This window comes from Thalassophryne amazonica, chromosome 13 (genome assembly GCF_902500255.1).
Source record: "Thalassophryne amazonica chromosome 13, fThaAma1.1, whole genome shotgun sequence".
Lineage (NCBI taxonomy): Eukaryota > Metazoa > Chordata > Actinopteri > Batrachoidiformes > Batrachoididae > Thalassophryne > Thalassophryne amazonica.
This window is the reverse complement of record NC_047115.1, coordinates 26,210,914-26,233,519: the sequence shown is the minus strand read 5'-3', so window position 1 is coordinate 26,233,519 and position 22,606 is coordinate 26,210,914. Positions and strand designations below refer to the sequence as shown.

At 39.7% G+C, this 22,606-nt stretch overlaps 1 protein-coding gene across 1 annotated transcript in view; it reads left to right on the top strand.

Moving 5' to 3' along the window:
* Positions 1-22,606, top strand: part of LOC117523161 (regulator of G-protein signaling 7) — a 212,956-nt gene that overhangs the window by 146,193 nt on the left and 44,157 nt on the right. The window contains exons 7-11 of the mRNA XM_034184598.1: positions 243-307; positions 611-687; positions 862-943; positions 3,907-3,981; positions 5,663-5,761. Coding sequence (XP_034040489.1) covers positions 243-307; positions 611-687; positions 862-943; positions 3,907-3,981; positions 5,663-5,761 — 398 coding nt within the window. The remainder of the gene's footprint in view (positions 1-242; positions 308-610; positions 688-861; positions 944-3,906; positions 3,982-5,662; positions 5,762-22,606) is intronic.

Genomic DNA, 22,606 nt, shown 5'->3' with positions numbered 1-22,606 from the left:
CGACAGTGCGGGAAGAGATCAAAGGTCAGATCTGTGCACGTGCACACGTGCAGCAACAGACACTTACATGGTATGCATGCAATATGACCTCTGATTTACAGGCCAGTTTAAAAGCACAGCTGAGAGGATTAAGTGAGTAAACGCACGGCCACTTAAAACTGTTAAAACCAAGCTGAAACCAAGTTATGCTTCTAAAACAAATCCACCCCCCCACCCCCCCACTCTCTTTCTCTCTCTCTCAGCTGTTTATCTCTGCAAAAGAACAATGCAAAATAAAGCACGTCTGGAGCTTGCGGACTACGAAGCGGTGAGTGTGAGAGATCTGTTAATGTCAGCGCTCCTCTTTTCCCGTTAGTCTGCCACCGTTCATCTCTTGCCTTTTCTTCCTAATGAGAACGAGCTTGTTTGTTTTTGTGCATGTTGCTGCAGCAGTTCCTGCTTTGCTACTTAATGAATCACTTGGTTGAAAACACACTTTTTGCCCCTCTCTATATGAGGGCAAGGATCATTACAGATGATATCTGGCCGTGCTCTGCACACAGCTCGTGCATTAAAAATAATCATCCCAGATCCCACAATAGTGGTTATTTCTGTTTTGTTTTACTTGCAGGAGAGCTTAGCAAGGCTACAGAGAGCGTTTGCCAGGAAATGGGAGTTCATTTTTATGCAAGCAGAAGCACAAGCAAAGTAGGTTTCTATTACTTGCACCACTTCTTTACAACAAGAATGAAATTCTGTCATTCTGAGCACGCACATTAAAGATGGATCGCACGTGTCATGCATAAGCCACAGCAGATATTGTATATCAGCGCACCCCCCAATCACAAAGCTCTGATTTGTTTTGAACCGATGTTTCTTCAGAGTGGACAAGAAAAGAGACAAAATCGAGAGGAAAATTCTCGACAGCCAGGAAAGAGCATTCTGGGACGTTCACAGACCAGTGGTGAGTGAAATTAGTGCCGTCGCTGCTGTTACTAATATAGTTTCTGAAGTTATCAACAGCAACATCTTAATTGTTCTTGCAAAATCGAATAGTCTTAAAAAAAATTACAACCCAGAATCAAAAGCATAAGAGATACAATGATATAGTAAATAATTTACGCTCTGGGGGTTATTTTAATCTCTTCTGCAGGCAGCAGCAATGAAACGAGTTCTGGCATAAAAAATATTTTAATCTGAGCAGCGTTTGTCTGTTCCCCATCTCCTCTCAGGTGCCTTATCTAATTTCTTGCAAAATTGATATGTATACGTATTTGACGAAGGTCAAGGTCATTGTGTGAAAGGCCAAAACTTTGACTTTTTAATCTAATGTCCACCAAACTTGACAGACATATGTTGGTTGATTCTATAATTGGGTGAGCACACATTGACTAAAGGTCAATCAATGGCAGACAAGGTCATTGGGTCAAAAGGGCAAAATTTTGACTTTTCACTCCAGTGTCCACCAAATGTCTCACACGTATGTAGGTGTGTTCTGGAATTACCCAAGTGAGATAAAATGGACTGAAAGTCAATCATTAGGGTCAAGGTCAGAGGTCAGAATTTATGATTTTTTTCACTCCTATTTGCACCAAAATTGTGACATCTGTGGAGGTGGCTGAGGAACTCCCCAGAAAGCTCGGTTTTACCAAATATCACTCATTGAGGTCAAGGGCATTAAGGTCAAAGGCCAATATTGACGTTTTTCACTCTGATTTGCACCAAACTTGGTGCATTTATGAAGGTGGGTTCTGTAATTGTCTATGTAAGGTCAGGTTTACTAAAGGTAAAAGTCATGTCTGCTTGTCTCCTTGTTGGCCTACTCCTCTCAGGTCGTCTTGATGATTTCTACCAAGGTTGGTATGTCAAATAAGGCTGACCCCAATGTCTTCAACAAATATAAGGTCAAGATCAAGGAAGTGGATATTCAACCTGAAGTGGCACACACTTCAGTGGATTCCGTAATTGACCTGGCAAGGTCATTCAGAGGCCAATCATTTTGGTAAATTGGTCATTGGGGTCAATTGTCAAATTGCCATAGTCATGACGGTCTTCATGCCCATGGATACCATGTATTAATCAAATCAAATCAAACCAAATCAATTTTATTTATATAGCGCCAAATCACAACAACAGTTGCCCCAAGGCGCTTTATATTGCAAGGCAAAAGCCATACAATAATCACAGAAAAACCCCAACAGTCAAACCGACCCCCTATGAGCAAGCACTTGGCGACAGTGGGAAGGTATTACCAGTTACAAATACTTCCTGCGTTACATAATTAGTTAAGAGAATATATGTATAGATTATATGTATTGTATATTATATGAATGGTGTCACTGTGGGTAAACTCACCATTGTATTTTCTTCTCCATGCACATGACACACCACATTAATATACGAGGTCTGTGATAAAACTAACGTACCTTTTTATTTTTTTCAAAAACTATATGGATTTGAATCACGTGCGATTACATCAGACAACCTTGAACCCTCGTGGGCATGCGAGAGTTTTTTCATGCCTGTCGGTGATGTCATTCGCCTGTGGGCAGTCTTTGAGTGAAGAGTGGTCCACCCCTCCCGTCGGAATCTCTTTGTCTGAGAAGCCGGCGCCGCCACAGGAAAAACACCTCCGTTGGAAGCCTTAAGGACAAGTTGGAACATGTCCAGCTGTTAAACAATTTCTCAGATACTCACTCAACTGAAAGCCATCAAAAGCTGCCTGGTTTTTACAAATGGTTATCAACACGGAGGTGTTTTTCCTGTGCCGCCGCACCGCGCCGGCTGCGTCCCGACGCGCGGACCCGTCCGCACGTCTTTCATTAATAAAATCTCCTTTAACAGTGGAATGTCCGGATAAACTGCTGATCCCGACCTCTTCTGAAAGTTCTCTGTTCTGTCACGACGTCCTGGGTCAACAGAGGCTTAAATTGGGAAGCTTTCAGCTCCAAACAGGCAGACAGCGGCGGCTCAGGGCACGTCGCGACGTCCCGCTCTGTGGGCAGTCCTTAAAGCGACAGCAACATTCCATAATATCTCATCAGCCGTTAAAATTTTCACAGAAAACCAGCTGAATTTCTCGAATGGTGTCCACTCAGTTGTGCCTTACAGTTTTTGAAAAAATTTTTATCAAACAAAGCAGCAGTCTCTGAGCCATTCCTAAACAATGAAAAAAATCGACGAGAGGGTGGGCCACTCCTCACTCAAAGACTGCCCACAGGCGAATGACGTAACCGACAGGCGTGAAAAAACTCTTGCATGCCCACGAGGGTTCAAGCTTGTCTGATGTAATCGCACGTGATTCAAATCCATATAGTTTTTGAAAAAAATAAAAAGGTCCGATACTTTTCTAACAGACCTCGTATGTGATAAAGCAGCTTTACTGGTGCACTTTACCTTGTTCACACACTTGACTTGCATTAGTTTTTAGTCTTCCCCTGAGGTTAAAGGGTCTCCTCTGCAGTCTTTTTCTAAAAGCTGCAACTCCGTGCTTAACTAGAAAATAACAAGTTCAATTTATTTGTCCTTGGAGCAACGTGAATCAATATTAATTCAAATTTCACAGTGACGCGGTCATGCTGCTTTGCTCTCTTCTTCTGGAAGAGAGCGAGCTGAGACCACTTGTTCAATCAGCCAGAATTTGCACACTCAGGGTCTGATTTCCCGCTGGTTGACTTGTTTTACTGGAATTGCCGCATTCCATGTTTAATTAACCATCTGACACACTGTCCTGAAGAGTCCTCAGCTTCACTTCACACCCCAGCAAAACACACTGGATTTAATTAACTCAAACCCATGACACAGTATCGAGATCACACCTTTACTGTTAACAGCATCATGGGCAGAGTGAAAAAACACCCAAAGTGCTCAGGATTAAAGTGAAACATGAATTCATTTGTGATTTTCTGCTATTTGTTCTCTTCTCAGCCTGGATGTGTGAATACAACAGAAGTCGACATAAAGAAATCCTCCAGAATGAAAAACCCACACAAAACCAGAAAGGTACAAGTGGATCTTCAGATTCTATACAGTATACAGAGTTCATCCAGAGACGTGAAGAGAACGTATAGCCACAATGACAAACTACTGTAGAGGACAAACGCCTTATACCCCATAGGTATGGCAAATGTGCCACCACGTTACCCATCACTGAATGGTGCTAGAAATGTTCCTGGATCATGCAAGTCAGAACAACGGCGCTGCTTTGAAATGTGGAAATACTCTGGGGCCTGTCCATATATTTTGACTGACACATCACACTAAAGATGAAATATTCCCATATATACATTATGTTAAACTAGAACATAAATGAAAAACACAACACAGTTTAAGTCCAATGGCTTTGTTTTGTGTCTTCTGATTATATTTTTAAAATGAGCATAATTGAGCTATATTAGCAAACTGAAAATTAAAGTTTTTAATTTATTTATTTTTAATAACTTCTCCTTGCCCACTTGCAGTATCTTCATAGTGGTGCCTCCCACCCCCACCGGGCTACAGTCCACCTGCTATATTTCTTGTGACCCACCAGGGGAATATAACCCACACTTTGTGAACCATTCACATAAATCAGTCACTTGACAACAGAGCAGTATATAAATTTATCTCAAGATCATAAATATCAATTAAATACTACTATTTACAACAAACATGTTAAAAAAAACTATATGCTAATTTACGGGCAGAGTGTCTTTGGACAGTTAACACACACAGTATAGTTTTCAACATGATTGGAGCATTTTTACATTTTGACATATGTGCAATTCTTCATTGACCCCTACCTGGCTACAGCTGCCATCCTGGGATGGCTGTAAAACAATTTTTGTGTAGGCCATAGTACACTGAGGTTGGATTCTAAGTGTCATTTTGTCACCTTAAGTGGTACCGAAAACCTGCTTGGCCCATGGACTATGGCCACAAGTAGGCATTGCTGCATAACTGATCGCAAACGCACAGTTGTGATTAAGATGTTGGAAAAGTCTGAAATGAACTCAGATCCTTGGAGAAATCAGTAATTGGAGTCCCATACTACACATTCATAGGGGTAATTTCTCACATGCATTCATTCTCTGATAGAAATCTTTGATTTTAAAATATGATGTTCAGCATGTATACATGATTAACAGATTAAAGAAATGAACAAAATTCACATTCCCTTCAGGCCCTTTATCTCTTTGATTAAAAAAAGTAGTTTCTATCCTAGAAAATGCTCAGATACATTCAATCTTTTTCAAAAAGGTTTCACTTTAAGATATATTGTTCATTATAATCATATTTAGAAATGAGCAAAATTAATGTTTCCCATCCAGCCCATTGATTGTTTTTTTGAATTTGCTCTTGTGCATCTATTCTTTGATAGAACTCTTTCTGCAGTGTGGTGCCAAATCATAAATGTGAAATATGAGCATGCAATATGGCACCAAGATTAATGATTGCTGGAGCTTAATGATTGATGTGAGCATTCATACAATTTAAAAATGTAACTGTATATAAGTAACACTTTCCCATCTGAGCAATTTGTCTTGTTTACTTTGCTTTTTGCATAAAATGATCTGGATTGACTGATTTATCCAGGATCAGATGAGTTAGTTTACTCCAGGCGGCTTACTAATTGAGTTATTGTGATGTTTTGAGAAAACAAGTGACTGTGCATTTATTTTTACCATGGTGTCTTTTTTTTCAGTCTGTGTACGGGCTCCAGAATGATATCCGCACCCACAGCCCAACACACACTCCCGCTCCAGAGACCAAGCAGCCTACAGAAGAAGAACTGCAGGAACAGGTTAGGACTACAGGTGGCGCTCTCCTACTCAAGATTAACGCTTCAGCGGCTACAAGTTGAAGGCTCAGAATGTTTCTTTAAATTTTTAACATTTAACATTGTACAAAACATTTTGTACAACATTTACATTAACATTTTGACACTACCAGAGTAATACCTAAATGAAGAGACTGTGCTCATTTCACACTATCTTACTTACAGAGAAAAAACAAAATGTGAAAACTCCCTGAATTTTTTCCTAGGCCAGAAAACATCATCTTCAACATAGATCACACAGCAACCTTTCAAAGTCTGGAAATGGAGCCCAGTAAAACATATAAATTTAATTATATTTAGTGTATAATATTTGGATTGCAAAGCTTTCATTATTTGCCAGCAAAGCTCATGAAGTCAGGGTTTAGCTGCTGCCTGTTTGCCAAGCTCCACCCACTGCACAGGGCACACAGCCACTTTCCAGGGCTCGAACAGTCATTATCTAACCATGATACATGTGATATTTCAGCTACCGAACACAAAGTCAGAAGAAATTTCATTATTCTGTCCATTTACATCAGTAAAATCTTGAAACAAAGGTTAAAACTTCAGGGTCATGGATATGGTCTTGGCGCATTACATTTGCCAGTAATCATGCTAACACTGTAGAAAGGTGCAAGACCTCTGTGGTTTTTGCACCAACATTCAGTGCTCATGACACTATCAGGTGGCAAGTGTGTGTAATATTATTTTATTCAAAATTACATTGGACACCATACTGAAGACACGTATTCCCTGTTTCACATAGTATTTATGTCATTAGAGCAGGTTTTTGCTCTCAGCAGAAGCAGAGTTGAGTCCATCAGGGGACACACCTCTTAAAAAAAACTCACAATAGTTTAAATCTAGTCACATCAGTTATCCAAAAAAAAAAAAAAAAATGTCTTAACGCTATAGTGTGTAAGATTTTGTGTCATCTAGTGATAAGCCTGAAGACCAAGTGATGCCATTGTCGGTCACAAAGGTCAAAGGTCAAAGTGTCTTTATTTGTCTCCCTAAGGAGAAATTTGCCTTGGACAGAGAGGTCTGCTGCACAACAACACAGCCAATACTTAGCACCCATACATCAAAAACAACAATATAATAAATCAAAGTTAAAATATAAATACACAACATTATTAACATCTTTGTGCAAATTCTGCAGTACATAACCTTATGCTATCTTCCCTGAGCTATCTGTTGATTTATGAGCTTCACTGACAATGGAATAAATGAATGTTTATATCGATTATATTTACAAAGAGGAACCCTGTACCTCCTTCCTGAGTTAAGTAAAATATATTCAGAGTGCAGTACATGAGATGCATCTGTTAAAATATTGTCTGCACATCTGAGAACTGCCTGTTCAAACAACTCGGGGAGTTACAGGCACCACCATACCCATGATTTTGCCAGCTATCTTAATCAGATTTAATATTTGAGTTTTTGATTTAACTGTTAAATTACAAAACCAGCTAGTAATACCATACCGTAACACAGACTCAATCGTTGCTCTGTAGAAAATCAACACAATATTCCTACATACACCAAGCAGTCGGAGTCGACAAAGAAAGTGCATACGCTGGCGGATTCGGGCACAAATGCTTGACAACAATTTTGTTCCCCTTCGTGTGTTTGCGTCTTTGATGACAGGGATTCATGCTTTCTTGCCAGATAGATAGATAGATAGATACTTTGCTATTTGTCCTCACACACATGGTTTGGGTACATCGAAATTCTTGTGCAGAGCTCTGGAGTAAATAAATATAAAAGTATTAAAAATGATCATTTCTTACCTGGAGTGATCGCCCACATCACAACAATGAGGTTTCTCAAACTTGTTCGTCTGCACTAGAAACCAGGAGACACTGGACAGGAGAACAATCACTGATTTCTCTTCCTTTTTTCTTCAATCTTCTGGCTGTGCTGCAAAATGCAAAAGGTGGCATGAGTAAGTCCCCTTTTGGGGTACTATAGCAACGTGGCGGCCTCTGTGAGGGGGCTCAGTCCCATGTAGATATGAAGAGCTAATTCTAAGCTTCTGAAAACACAGTTAATTCATTCATTTATTCATTTCATACACCCATTTATTCTAATTGAGGGTGATTGTTGGGTGCTCTCGCACAATGACTCTCACCCACTGGCCATTGGGCAAGAGGCAGAGTACACCCTGGACAGGCTGGCAGTGTATCGTCGGGCCGTATGTAGACAAACACAATGACATTGACGGTCAATTTAAAGTGTCCAGTTCACTTAACCTGCATGTGTCATATACAGCTTAACTTCAATCTCTTGTCTGTTTCACACATTATTTTTTCCTCTTACTGCACATTTTATTTTTCTTGCACATTACATTTTTTTTTTTTACTGTGAATTACTCTGTTTCGTGTATATTTATACATGCCCGTACAGACAGAGTGCAGCTCAAAATGAAGTAAAATTCCTTGTGTTCTGTGGATACTTGGTGAATAAAAGCTAGTCTGATTCTGATGTGTTTGTAAATCGAGGAAGCCAGTGGTCACCGACCCCGAACAGATCCCCCTAAAATCGGTCCGCCCTGCCTTCACTGCACGTGTCATTTCTGTGCGTCAGCCGCGGTTCACGGATTATCACCTCGTTTATGCTTCAAACTGCACACCAGTCATCGTCTATCTCAGCGACAGATATCTGAAGCTTTTGTACAACAATCATTTCCACATAAATTCGGCATTATTTAATCAGAAAAGACGGCTGAAGTGATCAGAGCACCGCAGCCAGACGAGCTGCTGCTGCTGCGTTCACTGCGCCTCTGTCAAAGCTTCAATAGCGACTCACCGATTATCGCGTTTCTGCTTTAAAATGGCCTCGTTTTGCTTTAAAACTGACTTTAGAATGATTTAAGAGGTTTTATTTTGTCAATCTGATGGTTAATAATCCCATTAATCCATTTGATCGCTTTGGGTGTTTACAGTCTGTCTCAGACATGCTGCTGTGGTTGCAAATGACGCATGCGCAGTGAAAGCAAGGCGGGCCAATTTTTAGGGTGTAGCCAGCGACGCTAGCGCACCCACACAAACATGAGGAGAATATGCCAACTCCATACAGAAATGACCAGGTGGGAAGCGACCCCACAACCTTCTTGCTGTGAGGGAACAGTGCTAACCGTGCCACCCAGAACAGATGGCCATAAATGCTCTATTTGCATGATGCTAATAAACACTCTTAAATATTACACCCTGTAGCTTTAAAATTGTAAGTGTTTTATGTACGCCAACAAAATAAATGTAAGTTGTTGACAAACATCAGTGCTGTAAACAATCTTAACGGCAATAACGCTTTCAGTAGATGTGATCGCTGCATCAGTTTGAAGCATCAACAGTGTCATCTGGTTTGTATTTAAGTGGGAGGATGACACTGTATTTGAACCAGGGTCTGTTCCCTTAAATAATTATATATTGTGCATTTATTGTGCACAATGTGAATGAATACAGAAGGATGCACACTAATCACTGCCCGCATACTTTCCGATCACCTTTTGGCAGTTGCAATTAGACAGACATCGACTAAAAATGTCCAAAGTGGCAGAGAGGTGAGTGAGAGTTTAGTCTTTATTCAGTTTTAACAGTCCGATTTGTTTGTTGAGCCTTTTAAACAGCTTAACATGATGTGGGCATAACAGCCACTCTGACCTTGTTTGAACGCTGCCAGACACCTGAATGGTGCGCAAACTGTCAATTGTCACTTCTTTCACCGAAAAGATGGTTAAATTAAATTCAGCAAAGTTGCTTCTGGCTTTGTGTCAACATGGTGCGAAGTCTTGTTGTTCCCGTTATCATTAAAGATAAAGTGTCAACCAAAATTTATAATCTATTATTACAAAAGAAAACCACATGAGTTGCTTATGCTGATATGATATGCCTTGTTTTCCACAAAAAAAAAAAAAAAAAAGCTACTGGGGCTTATACAGAGCAGAGTACGTTGAATACGACCCCTTCTCACACCACCAGATCCATCCAATCCCTGGATCTCAGATGACACCATGCTCTGGGAGCTGGAAATCAGGTGATGGTCCATATTTAGATTTGTAACTTATATCCATCCGCAGTATCTAACATTTTGCATGTATCCTCTCCTCAGTAAGGAGCCGGGCCAGCAGAGGGTAAAGCGGTGGGCTTTTGGCATCGACGAGGTTCTCAAAGATCCCGTGGGCAGAGAGCAGTTCCTCAAATTTCTGGAATCTGAGTTCAGCTCAGAGAATCTCAGGTAGACTGTGAAACACACCCACAAGCACATCGGCGCAGACTGTTACATCAATAAGATGAAAGTGAAGAAGAGGTTGAAAGGATCTTAAATGGCTTGATGTATTATTAAACACAGTCGGGTCCATAAGTGTTTGGACAGTGACAATTTTTGTAACACTGCCTCTGTACACCACCACTTTGGAGATGAAATGAAACCATTAGTATGTGCTTGCGATGTCGAGTTTCAGCTTTAATTCAAGGGCTTTAACAAAAACTAGTGTGTTGCCCGTGGGGGATCCACGGGCTCAAGATTTGGTAGTGTTTATAAAATAGGTAGCTAACATTTTTCAAGGGTGGTAATAAATTGTGTAGTTTCTATAATGAGTTGGAAAGGCGTGTGAGTTCAGAATGTTTATAGAACCTTAGACCTCAACAGTTTTTAGAATAATTTTTTTAAATGTTAATTTACTATCTTAATGTGTTTCTAAATTGTTTAGGTTCTTGTTATCATATACACAGTATTATCATCATCATCAACATCACTTTATTTTTACTTCTCTTTTGTCATTTGATTTTTTAAATGGACCACAATGGAAACAAGTGTTTTCACTTTCTTGTGTCATCCATGTTTTTTTTAACATATTTATGATTATATTATGTACTTACATTGAACTTACCAAATAAAACCATGCATGCACAAACTCATGCTTTTAATATAAAGATGATTTACCGCACCCCTGCTGGAATGTCGTGCTTGCCCAGAATGTAATTAGCAACGTTAGCTAATGTCTGTAGTTTCTCCAATAAATATTAGTCCTATCAACTTTCTGTTTTCGCAGCGTTCATCCTTGACCCAAAATACATAAGCATACCAAATAGCAAATTTCAGCTCCCCTCGGTTTCTCTGTGATCGGAGCCATGTACACACACGCACACGCACACACGCACACACAGAGGCCATTTGGCTGTTATAGTACAGATACTGCAATAACCATTTTGTAATTCCAGCTGTTTTTAATACACAGTCCCTCCATTTTTTAGTGATCATAAGTAATTAGAAACATATCAAGATTAAAATCATCAATAAAATCATCACTTTTACAGACAGATTTCTTTAGACAAGTAGGGGGATGGATACATGATCATTTCTAGGATTTCATTTACATCAATCATGAAGAAAACACAAATCGCATAGTACTGTGGGGTAAATATATCTGGAGTAGGCAGGGCTCAAAAATGGAGTGATCATACAAGAAGCAGACAAGTGAGGGAAGCCACCAGGACAACTATGATGGAGTGGCTGTGACTGGAGAAACTGTGCATAGTTCAACTTTTTTCTGTTGTGTCACCAATCACAGCATCATGTTAGTGGAACAGAAACAATTTCTTACCAAAAAAAAAAAAATTTGCTGTGTTTCTTGTATGAATGCCACTACTCCACCATGAAGCTGTATCATTGGTGATGCAACATACAAAAGGTGCATTGTACAGAGTTTACGTATTCACAGCCACAGAAGACTATAATTCCTTTCGAGATGTCTGTATGTCTTGGTGGCTTTCCTCACTAGATTCCTCCTTGCACAGTCAATGAGTTTTTGAGAATGGCCAACTCCAGACTAGTTTACCACACAGTAATGCCTGTGAAGGCCTAGGTGTAAAATGCATGGCCCACTACTGTTTATAGGTGAACTGAAATAATATCAATATGCTATAAATTACAGTTCTTTAGTGAAAGCACAATATGTTGTGTGCAAGCTTAAAATATGCATGTCTCTGTGGCTCTATTTTTAAAGCACTCGCTTTCACTGTTTTGTTGTTACTACACACCACACACACACACACACACACACACACACCAAACACAACACACACACACACACACCACACACACACCACACACCACACACACAGAATAGGTCTCCCACTGAGGGCATCCTTATGTTCTCACGCTGACTTGACATTTGATTCGTACACATGGAAACGTCTTATCCAGTTAAATTGTTACTCTGATGATAAGTAACGTCAGAGTCCTCTTATTTTCAGTTAGGGAGAAGAGAGCTGCTTTTATTCATGTACAGCTCTCGCTGTGGGCAGAATAACAGGGATTGTTAATTGATTTTATTCACGGTAACAGGAATACTCTCTTGCATAGTATCAAAGGAGCATGTAAACAGCTTAATGTAAATGCAGCAGCTGCTGTACCGGATGGCTCCTCTGCTCCCTTTAATGGTACATATCAGTAGTGCTAAAACTAATGAGTCGCGTGAGGAGCTCTGTAGCCCTTTAATTGCTAATTTAATAATAGGAAGAAGGACAAAGTCACAGTTTCTTATTATTTTATTTTTCATTTTATTCTTTTCCATTCTGTAGTACCTGTACTTATTTAGAGGAAATCAGTCAAGTCGAGTGCCTACATACTGAGAGTGGTGACAACTTGGGATTTGAAGCCACATTGATTAACTGTATTCATGCATGGCACCTCCGTAGTCGTACCTGTCTCATCATCACCCAGTAGGGTTAACTAGAACTCCCAAGGACCTGCCAAATGGCAGTTATACCTTTAAATCCCAAGGTGCTGCCAAATGGCAGCTGCACTCCCTGGATTTACATCTCAACGACCCCCTTTCATGAGCTAATACACAGTAGCACCTTATTCAGCTTGCACATTTGTCCTCTTTGTGTCAGCAAAAATAAAAAAACAGTTTCAGTTACATTTGTAAGAAGTAACTCTAAAGACAGAACCCAAGTACATAAGAAAAAAAACAGATGTTTAGTTATAAAGAATAAAATAAACTTTTCAACTTTATCAGATTCTTTGACCATAAAGACATACCCATAGCTTTAGGAATGATATTTGTACCACTATTACTTCAATAGTTATTATGCTAATGTTTTGTTATTTTGTATATCTTATTATTCTATTGTTACCAGGTGACATTTGACCTAGTTTGTCTGAACGCACCTGGCACTGCCACATCTCCTTTCTGTGAACTTGTTACAAAAAACACAACACTTAGTAGAAGAAATTTAGATTCAAGATTCAAAGCTTTATTGTCATATGCACAGTACTTTGCTGCCCACACTGGATGTCCAAAATATCTTATATGCTCTGTGCTATAAAGCTTAGCCATCTCTGCGTCTCTCAGTCAACAAAATGTGGCCTAATGAGATGTAAAGTACCCCAGTGCTGCCATTTGGCAGCGCTTGGTAGATAGAGGAGTAGTGTAAAAATGCTGGTAGTTCTCAAAAACACATTTTGAAAATTTATTTACATAGTTTTGACTTTTAAGTTAATTTGTTTTAATTTATTATTTAAGCTATATGAAAACAACATATGTATCTATACATCACCAAACATTATTCAACAGTTTACATCTTTCAGTGTGTCAGCGTAACCTCCACTATTTTACATGCAAATCAAATCAATTTTATTTATATAGCGCCAAATCACAACAAACAGTTGCCCCAAGGTGCTTTATATTGTAAGGCAAAAGCCATACAATAATTACAGAAAAACCCCAACGGTCAAAACGACCCCCTGTGAACAAGCACTTGGCGACAGTGGGAAGGAAAAACTCCCTTTAAACAGGAAGAAACCCTCCAGCAGAACCAGGCTCAGGGAGGGGCAGTCTTCTGCTGGGACTGGTTGGGGCTGAGGGAGAAAACCAGGAAAAAGACATGCTGTGGAAGAGAGCAGAGATCAATCACTAATGATTAAATGCAGAGTGGTGCATACAGAGCAAAAAGAGGTGAAGAAAAAGAAACACTGGGTGCATCATGGGAAACCCCCAGCAGTCTAAGTCTATAGCAACATAACTAAGGGATGGTTCAGGGTCACCTGATCCAACCATAACTATAAGCTTTAGTAAAAAGGAAAGTTTTAAGCTTAATCTTAAAAGTAGAGAGGGTGTCTGTCTCCCTGATCTGAACTGGGAGCTGGTTCCACAGGAGAGGAGCCTGAAAGCTGAAGGCTCTGCCTCCCATTCTACTCTTACAAACCCTAGGAACTACAAGTAAGCCTGCAGTCTGAGAGCGAAGCGCTCTATTGGGGGATATGGTACTATGAGGTCCCTAAGATAAGATGGGACCTGATTATTCAAAACCTTATAAGTAGAAGAAGAATTTTAAATTCTATTCTGGAATTAACAGGGAGCCAATGAAGAGAAGCCAATATGGGTGAAATATGCTCTCTCCTTCGTAGTCCCTGTCAGTACTCTAGCTGCAGCATTTTCAATTAACTGAAGGCTTTTCAGGGAACTTTTAGGACAACCTGATAATAATGAATTACAATAGTCCAGCCTAGAAGAAATAAATGCATGAATTAGCTTTTCAGCATCACTCTGAGACAAGACCTTTCTAATTTTAGAGATATTACGCAAATGCAAAAAAGTAGTCCTACATATTTGCTTAATACGTGCATTGAAGGACATATCCTGATCAAAAATGACTCCAAGATTTCTCACAGTATTACTAGAGGTCAGGGTAATGCCATCCAGAGTAAGGATCTGGTTAGACACCATGTTCCTAAGATTTGTGGGGCCAAGTACAATAACTTCAGTTTTATCTGAATTTAAAAGCAGGAAATTAGAGGTCATCCATGTCTTTATGTCTGAAAGACATTCCTGCAGTTTAACTAATTGGTGTGTGTCCTCTGGCTTCATGGATAGATAAAGCTGGGTATCATCTGCGTAACAATAAAAATTTAAGCAATGCTTTCTAATAATACTGCCTAAGGGAAGCATGTATAAGGTGAATAAAATCGGTCCTAGCACAGAACCTTGTGGAACTCCATAATTAACCTTAGTCTGTGAAGAAGACTCCCCTCTTACATGAACAAATTGTAATCTATTAGATAAATATGATTCAAACCACTGCAGCGCAGTGCTTTTAATACCTATGGCATGCTCTAATCTCTGTAATAAAATGTTATGGTCAACAGTATCAAAAGCTGCACTGAGGTCTAACAGGACGAGCACAGAGATGAGTCCACTGTCTGAGGCCATAAGAAGATCATTTGTAACCTTCACTAATGCTGTTTCTGTACTATGATGAATTCTGAAACCTGACTGAAACTCTTCAAATAGACCATTCCTCTGCAGATGATCAGTTAAGCTGTTTCACAACTACCCTTTCAAGAATTTTTGAGAGAAAAGGAAGGTTGGAGATTGGCCTATAATTAGCTAAGATAGCTGGGTCAAATGATGGCTTTTTAAGTAATGGTTTAATTACTGCCACCTTAAAAGCCTGTGGTACACAGCCAACTAATAAAGATAGATTTATCATATTTAAGATCGAAGAATTAATTAATGGTAGGGCTTCCTTGAACAGCCTGGTAGGAATGGGGTCTAATAGACATGTTGATGGTTTGGAGGAAGTGACTAATGAAAGTAACTCAGACAGAACAATTGGAGAGAAAGAGTCTAACCAAATACCAGCATTACTGAAAGCAGCTGAACATAAAGATATGTCTTTGGGATGGTTATGAATAATTTTTTTCTCTAATAGTTAAAATTTTATTTGCAAAGAAAGTCATGAAGTCATTACTAGTTAAAGTTAAAGGAATACTCGGCTCAATAGAGCTCTGACTCTTTGTCAGCCTGGCTATAGTGCTGAAAAGAAACCTGGGGTTGTTCTTATTTTCTTCAATTAGTGATGAATAGTAAGATGTCCTAGCTTTACGGAGGGCTTTTTTTTTATAGAGCAACAGACTCTTTTTCGGGCTAAATGAAGATCTTCTAAATTAGTGAGACACCATTTCCTCTCCATCTTACGGGTTATCTGCTTTAAGCTGCGAGTTAGTGAGTTATACCACGGAGTCAGGCACTTCTGATTTAAGGCTCTCTTTTTCAGAGGAGCTACAGCATCCAAAGTTGTGCTCAATGAGGATGTAAAGCTGTTGACGAGATAATCTATCTCACTCACAGAGTTTAGGTAGCTACTCTGCACTGTGTTGGTATATGGCATTGAAGAACATAAAGAAGGAATCATATCCTTAAACCTAGTTACAGCACTTTCAGAAAGACTTCTACTGTAATGAAACTTATTCCCCACTGCTGGGTAGTCCATTAAAGTAAATGTAAATGTTATTAAGAAATGATCAGACAAAAAGGGGTTTTCAGGGAATACTGTTAAGTCTTCAATTTCTATGCCATATGTCAGAACAAGATCTAAAGTGTGGCTAAGGTGGTGGGTGGACTCATTTACATTTTGAGCGAAGCCAGCTGAGTCTAATAATAGATTAAATGCAGTGTTGAGGCTGTCATTCTCAGCATCTGTGTGGATGTTAAAATCACCCACTATAATTATCTTATCTGAGCTAAGCACTAAGTCAGACAAAAGGTCTGAAAAATCACAAAGAAACTCACAGTAAAGACCAGGTGGACGATAGATAATAACAAATAAAACTGGTTTTTGAGACTTCCAATTTGGATGGACAAGACTAAGAGTCAAGCTTTCAAATGAATTAAAGCTCTGTCTGGGTCTTTGATTAATTAATAAGCTGGAGTGGAAGATTGCTGCTAATCCTCCTCCTTGACCCGTGCTACGAGCATTTTGACAGTTAGTGTGACTCGGGAGTTTTGACTCTTTTAAACTAACATATTCATCCTGCTGTAACCAGGTTTCTGTAAGGCAATAAATAATCATATGTTGATCAATTATTATATAATTTACTAACAGGGACTTAGAAGAGAGAGACCTAATGTTTAATAGACCACATTTAAAAAATGAGGGGGGCTTCATAGATAATTGGCAAAGCTTCTGGGGAAAACCTGGTCTTGTTAGGAGAGACGGCATCCATCCCACTTTGGATGGAGCAGCTCTCATTTCTAGAAATCTGGCCAATTTTCTTAAATCCTCCAAACCGTGACTATCCAGGGTTGGGACCAGGAAGCAGAGTTGTAGTCTTACACACCTCTCTGCAGCTTCTCTCCCCCTGCCATCCCCTCATTACCCCATCCCCGTAGAGACGGTGCCTGCTCCCAGACCACCAATAACCAGCAAAAATCTATTTAAGCATAAAAATTCAAAAAGAAAAATATAGCACCTTCAACTGCACCACAGACTAAAACAGTTAAATGTGGTCTATTAAACATTAGGTCTCTCTCTTCTAAGTCCGTTAGTAAATTATATAATAATTGATCAACATATTGATTTATTCTGCCTTACAGAAACCTGGTTACAGCAGGATGAATATGTTAGTTTAAACATGCTTCCTTTAGGCAGTATTATTAGACGGCATTGCTTAAATTTTCATTGTTACACAGATGATACCCAGCTTTATCTATCCATGAAGCCAGAGGACACACACCAATTAGCTAAACTGCAGGATTGTCTTACAGACATAAAGACATGGATGACCTCTAATTTCCTGCTTTTAAACTCAGATAAAACTGAAGTTATTGTACTTGGCCCCACAAATCTTAGAAACATGGTGTCTAACCAGATCCTTACTCTGGATGGCATTACCCTGACCTCTAGTAATACTGTGAGAAATCTTGGAGTCATTTTTGATCAGGATATGTCATTCAATGCGCATATTAAACAAATATGTAGGACTGCTTTTTTGCATTTTCGCAATATCTCTAAAATCAGAAAGGTCTTGTCTCAGAGTGATGCTGAAAAACTAATTCATGCATTTATTTCCTCTAGGCTGGACTATTGTAATTCATTATTATCAGGTTGTCCTAAAAGTTCCCTGAAAAGCCTTCAGTTAATTAAAAATGCTGCAGCTAGAGTACTGACGGGACTAGAAGGAGAGAGCATATCTCACCCATATTGGCCTCTCTTCATTGGCTTCCTGTTAATTCTAGAATAGAATTTAAAATTCTTCTTCTTACTTATAAGGTTTTGAATAATCAGGTCCCATCTTATCTTAGGGACCTCATAGTACCATAACCCCAATAGAGCGCTTCGCTCTCAGACTGCAGGCTTACTTGTAGTTCCTAGGGTTTGTAAGAGTAGAATGGGAGGCAGAGCCTTCAGCTTTCAGGCTCCTCTCCTGTGGAACCAGCTCCCAATTCAGATCAGGGAGACAGACACCCTCTCTACTTTTAAGATTAGGCTTAAAACTTTCCTTTTTGCTAAAGCTTATAGTTAGGGCTGGATCAGGTGACCCTGAACCATCCCTTAGTTATGCTGCTATAGACTTAGACTGCTGGGGGGTTCCCATGATGCACTGAGTGTTTCTTTCTCTTTTTGCTCTGTATGCACCACTCTGCATTTAATCATTAGTGATTGATCTCTGCTCCCCTCCACAGCATGTTTTTCCTGGTCTCTCCCTCAGCCCCAACCAGTCCTAGCAGAAGACTGCCCCTCCCTGAGCCTGGTTCTGCTGGAGGTTTCTTCCTGTTAAAAGGGAGTTTTTCCTTCCCACTGTCGCCAAGTGCTTGCTCACAGGGGGTCGTTTTGACCGTTGGGGTTTTACGTAATTATTGTATGGCCTTGCCTTACAATATAAAGCGCCTTGGGGCAACTGTTTGTTGTGATTTTGCATATAAATAAAATGATTGATTGATTGATTGATTTAACTGTTTTAGTCTGTGGTGCAGTTCAAGGTGCTATATATTTTTTTTTTTTTGAATTTTTATGCTTAAATATATTTTTACTGGTTAGTGGTGGCCTGGGAGCAGGCACCGTCTCTACAGGGATGGGGTATGGGTGGATGGCAGGGGGAGAGAAGCTGCAGAGAGGTGTGTAAGACTACAACTCTGCTTCCTGGTCCCAACCCTGGATAGTCACGATTTGGAGGGTTTAATAAAATTGGCCAGATTTCTAGAGATGAGAGCTGCTCCATCCAAAGTGGGATGAATGCCATCTCTCCTAACAAGACCAGGTTTTCCCCAGATGCTTTGCCAATTATCTATGAAGCCCACCTCATTTTTTGGGAACAAATGCCAAAAAAAATATTTTTATAACTTCATGACAGTTATTAAAGCAAAAAACCAAAAGTAATTTGCAGGTGTTACATGTGCAGCAGCGGCACACAAGAAATTCAGCGGTGCTCTTTATCCTTCATCTTTATTCAAATCCACTGAATGCACATTATTGATTTCCAGAATGATATTTGACAGTATTTTTCGTTGGTGCTGTTATCATGGCATATTTCTGGCGTGTCACTGGTGAGATCAGTAGAGTTTCAATTTTTGTGATGTTATCAGCTCTATAATTAATTAATATAAATATAAGCACTATTTTTATACCAATAATTATAATATAAAAGCCTTAAAGGTATAGACCAGGGGTGGCCAAGTTCGGTCCTCGAGAGCCACATTCCTGACACTCTTAGTTGTCTCCCTGCTCCAACACACCTGGATCCAATGAAAGACTCATTAGCAGACTTTTAATGAGCCTGTCATTGGATTCAGGTGTATGGAGCAGGCATGGGAAAGGAGTCTATCCCAACAGTCATAGGGCAAGATTGGGAAGTGCACCCTGGACAGGACGTCAGTCTGTCGCAGGGCCACACACACACACACACACACACACACACACACACACACACACACACACACACACACACACACACACACACACACACACACACACACACACACACACACACACACACACACACACACCTATGGTCAATTTAGAGTCACCAGTTCACCTAAACTTTGTAAGTGAGAGGAAGCCGGAGCACCCTGAGGGAACCCACCCGAACACGGGGGAGAACACACAAACTCCACACAAAACAACCAGATGGGAAGTGAACCCATGACCTTCTTGCTGTGAGGCAGCAGTGCTAACCACTACACCACTAAGGTCAAAATTTAAAGAAAATCTGTCCAGTTTCATGGGAAAAAAATGTGTATTATTGAGGATTTGCTGAGCAATTTAAAGCCAGAATCTGCTGTCTAAACTCTTAGACATGGTAAAAGGCTATTTATTAGTGTCAAAGGTTAAAACAGGCATATTTGGTCAATATCAGAAAAAAAAGTTCAGTGAATAACACTTGGGTTATCTGAATCATTCAGCCACAGGATCTGCGTTTTATCTTCAGTGGTATTTGAGATCTGAGTTGCTGGTGAATGTAGTTACTTTTTTCTATTACCATTCCCTTTATATAGGCTTTGAAAGATTACGTCAAAACTACTGTATACATTTTGACAAAAGTTTCACCACAGATCGATATTAAGCCACAGAAAACTCCATTTCATTTTGGAGGTGATCCGGATCTGGATCTGGATTCTGGATCAAAACTTCACTTTATATAGGCTGTGAAGGATTAAGGTAAAAAAAAAAAAAAACTTAACGGATTCTCACCAAATTTGCACCACCGATGATATTAGGGCATGGAAGACTCCACTGAATTTTGGAGGTGAACCAGATCTGGATTGACGGATGTCAGATATCTCAGATTGCTCTTGTTTTTATTATGTTTGTATGGTGCATCCGGAAAGTATTCACAGCGCTTCACTTTTTCCACACTATGTTAATACCTCTGTGTTGCAGACTTATTCCAAGATGGAGACAATTATTTTTTTCCCTGAAAATTCTACTCACAGCACCCTATAATGACAACATGAAAAAAGCTTTTTTTGAATTTTTCACAAATTTATTAGAAATAAAAAACTAAGAAATCGCATGTACATATGTATTCACACCCTTTGCTCAGTACTTTGTTGATGCATCTTTGGCAGCAATTACAGCGTCAAGTCTTCTTGAATGTGATGTCATAAGCTTGGTGCACCTATCTTTGGGCAGTTTTGTCCATTCCTCTTTGCAGCACCTCTCAAGCTCCATCAGGTTGGATGGGGAGCGTCCATTTTCAGATCTCTCCAGAGATGTTCAATCAGATTCAAGTTTGGGCTCTGGCTGGGCCACTCGAGGACATTCACAGAGTTGTCCTGAAGCCACTCCTTTGATATCTTGGCTGTGTACTTAGGGTCATTTTGCTGCTGAAACAGTTGCCCCAGTCTGAGGTCAAGAGCGCTCTGGAGGAGGTTTTCATCCAGGATGTCTCTGTACATTGCTGCATTCATCTTTCTCTCAATCCTGACTAGTCTCCCAGTTCCTAATGCTGAAAAACATCCCCACAGCACCATGCTGCCACCAACTTGCTGTGAATACTTTGCAGATGCTCTGTACAAGCCCTGGCAAAAATTATGGAATCACCGGCCTCGGAGGATGTTCATTCAGTTGTTTAATTTTGTAGAAAAAAAGCAGATCACAGACATGACACAAAACTAAAGTCATTTCAAATGGCAACTTTCTGGCTTTAAGAAACACTATAAGAAATCAAGAAAAAAAGATTGTGGCAGTCAGTAACGGTTACTTTTTTAGACCAAGCAGAGGAAAAAAATATGGAATCACTCAATTCTGAGGAAAAAAATTATGGAATCACCCTGTAAATTTTCATCCCCAAAACTAACACCTGCATCATATCAGATCTGCTCGTTAGTCTGCATCTAAAAAGGAGTGAACACACCTTGGAGAGCTGTTGCACCAAGTGGACTGACATGAATCATGGCTCCAACACAAGAGATGTCAATTGAAACAAAGGAGAGGATTATCAAACTCTTAAAAGAGAGTAAATCATCACGCAATGTTGCAAAAGATGTTGGTTGTTCACAGTCAGCTGTGTCTAAACTCTGGACCAAATACAAACAACATGGGAAGGTTGTTAAAGGCAAACATACTGGTAGACCAAGGAAGACAAAGCGTCAAGACAGAAAACTTAAAGCAATATGTCTCAGAAATCGAAAAATGTACAACAAAACAAATGAGGAACGAATAGGAGGAAACTGTAGTCAACGTCTGTGACCGAACTGTAAGAAACCGCCTAAAGGAAATGGGATTTACATACAGAAAAGCTAAACGAAAGGCATCATTAACACCTAAACAGAAAAAAACAAGGTTACAAGGGCTAAGGAAAAGCAATTGTGGACTGTGGATGACTGGATGAAAGTCATATTCAGTGATGAATCTCGAATCTGCATTGGGCAAGGTGATGATGCTGGAACTTTTGTTTGGTGCCTTTCCAATGAGATTTATAAAGATGACTGCCTGAAGAGAACATGTCAATTTCCACAGTCATTGATGATATGGGGCTGCATGTCAGGTAAAGGCACTGGGGAGATGGCTGTCATTACATCATCAATAAATGCACAAGTTTATGTTGATATTTTGGACAATTGAAAGGATGTTTGGGGATGATGAAATCATTTTTCAAGATGATAATGCATCTTGCCATAGAGCAAAAACTGCAAAAACATTCCTTGCAAAAAGACACATAGGGTCAATGTCGTGGCATAGGGTCAATGTCAATGAGCAGATCTGATTTGATGCAGGTGTTAATTTGGGGGATGAAAATTTACAGGGTGATTCCATAATTTTTTCCTCAGAATTGAGTGATTCCATATTTTTTTCCTCTGCTTGGTCTAAAAAGTAACCGTTACTGACTGCCACAATCTTTTTTTTCTTGATTTCTTATAGTGTTTCTTAAAGCCAGAAAGTTGCCATTTGAAATGACTTTAGTTTTGTGTCATGTCTGTGATCTGCTTTTTTTCTACAAAATGAAACAACTGAATGAACATCCTTTGAGGCCGGTGATTCCATAATTTTTTGCCAGGGGTTGTATGTTGACCTCACTGCTACATGATCACACTGAAGA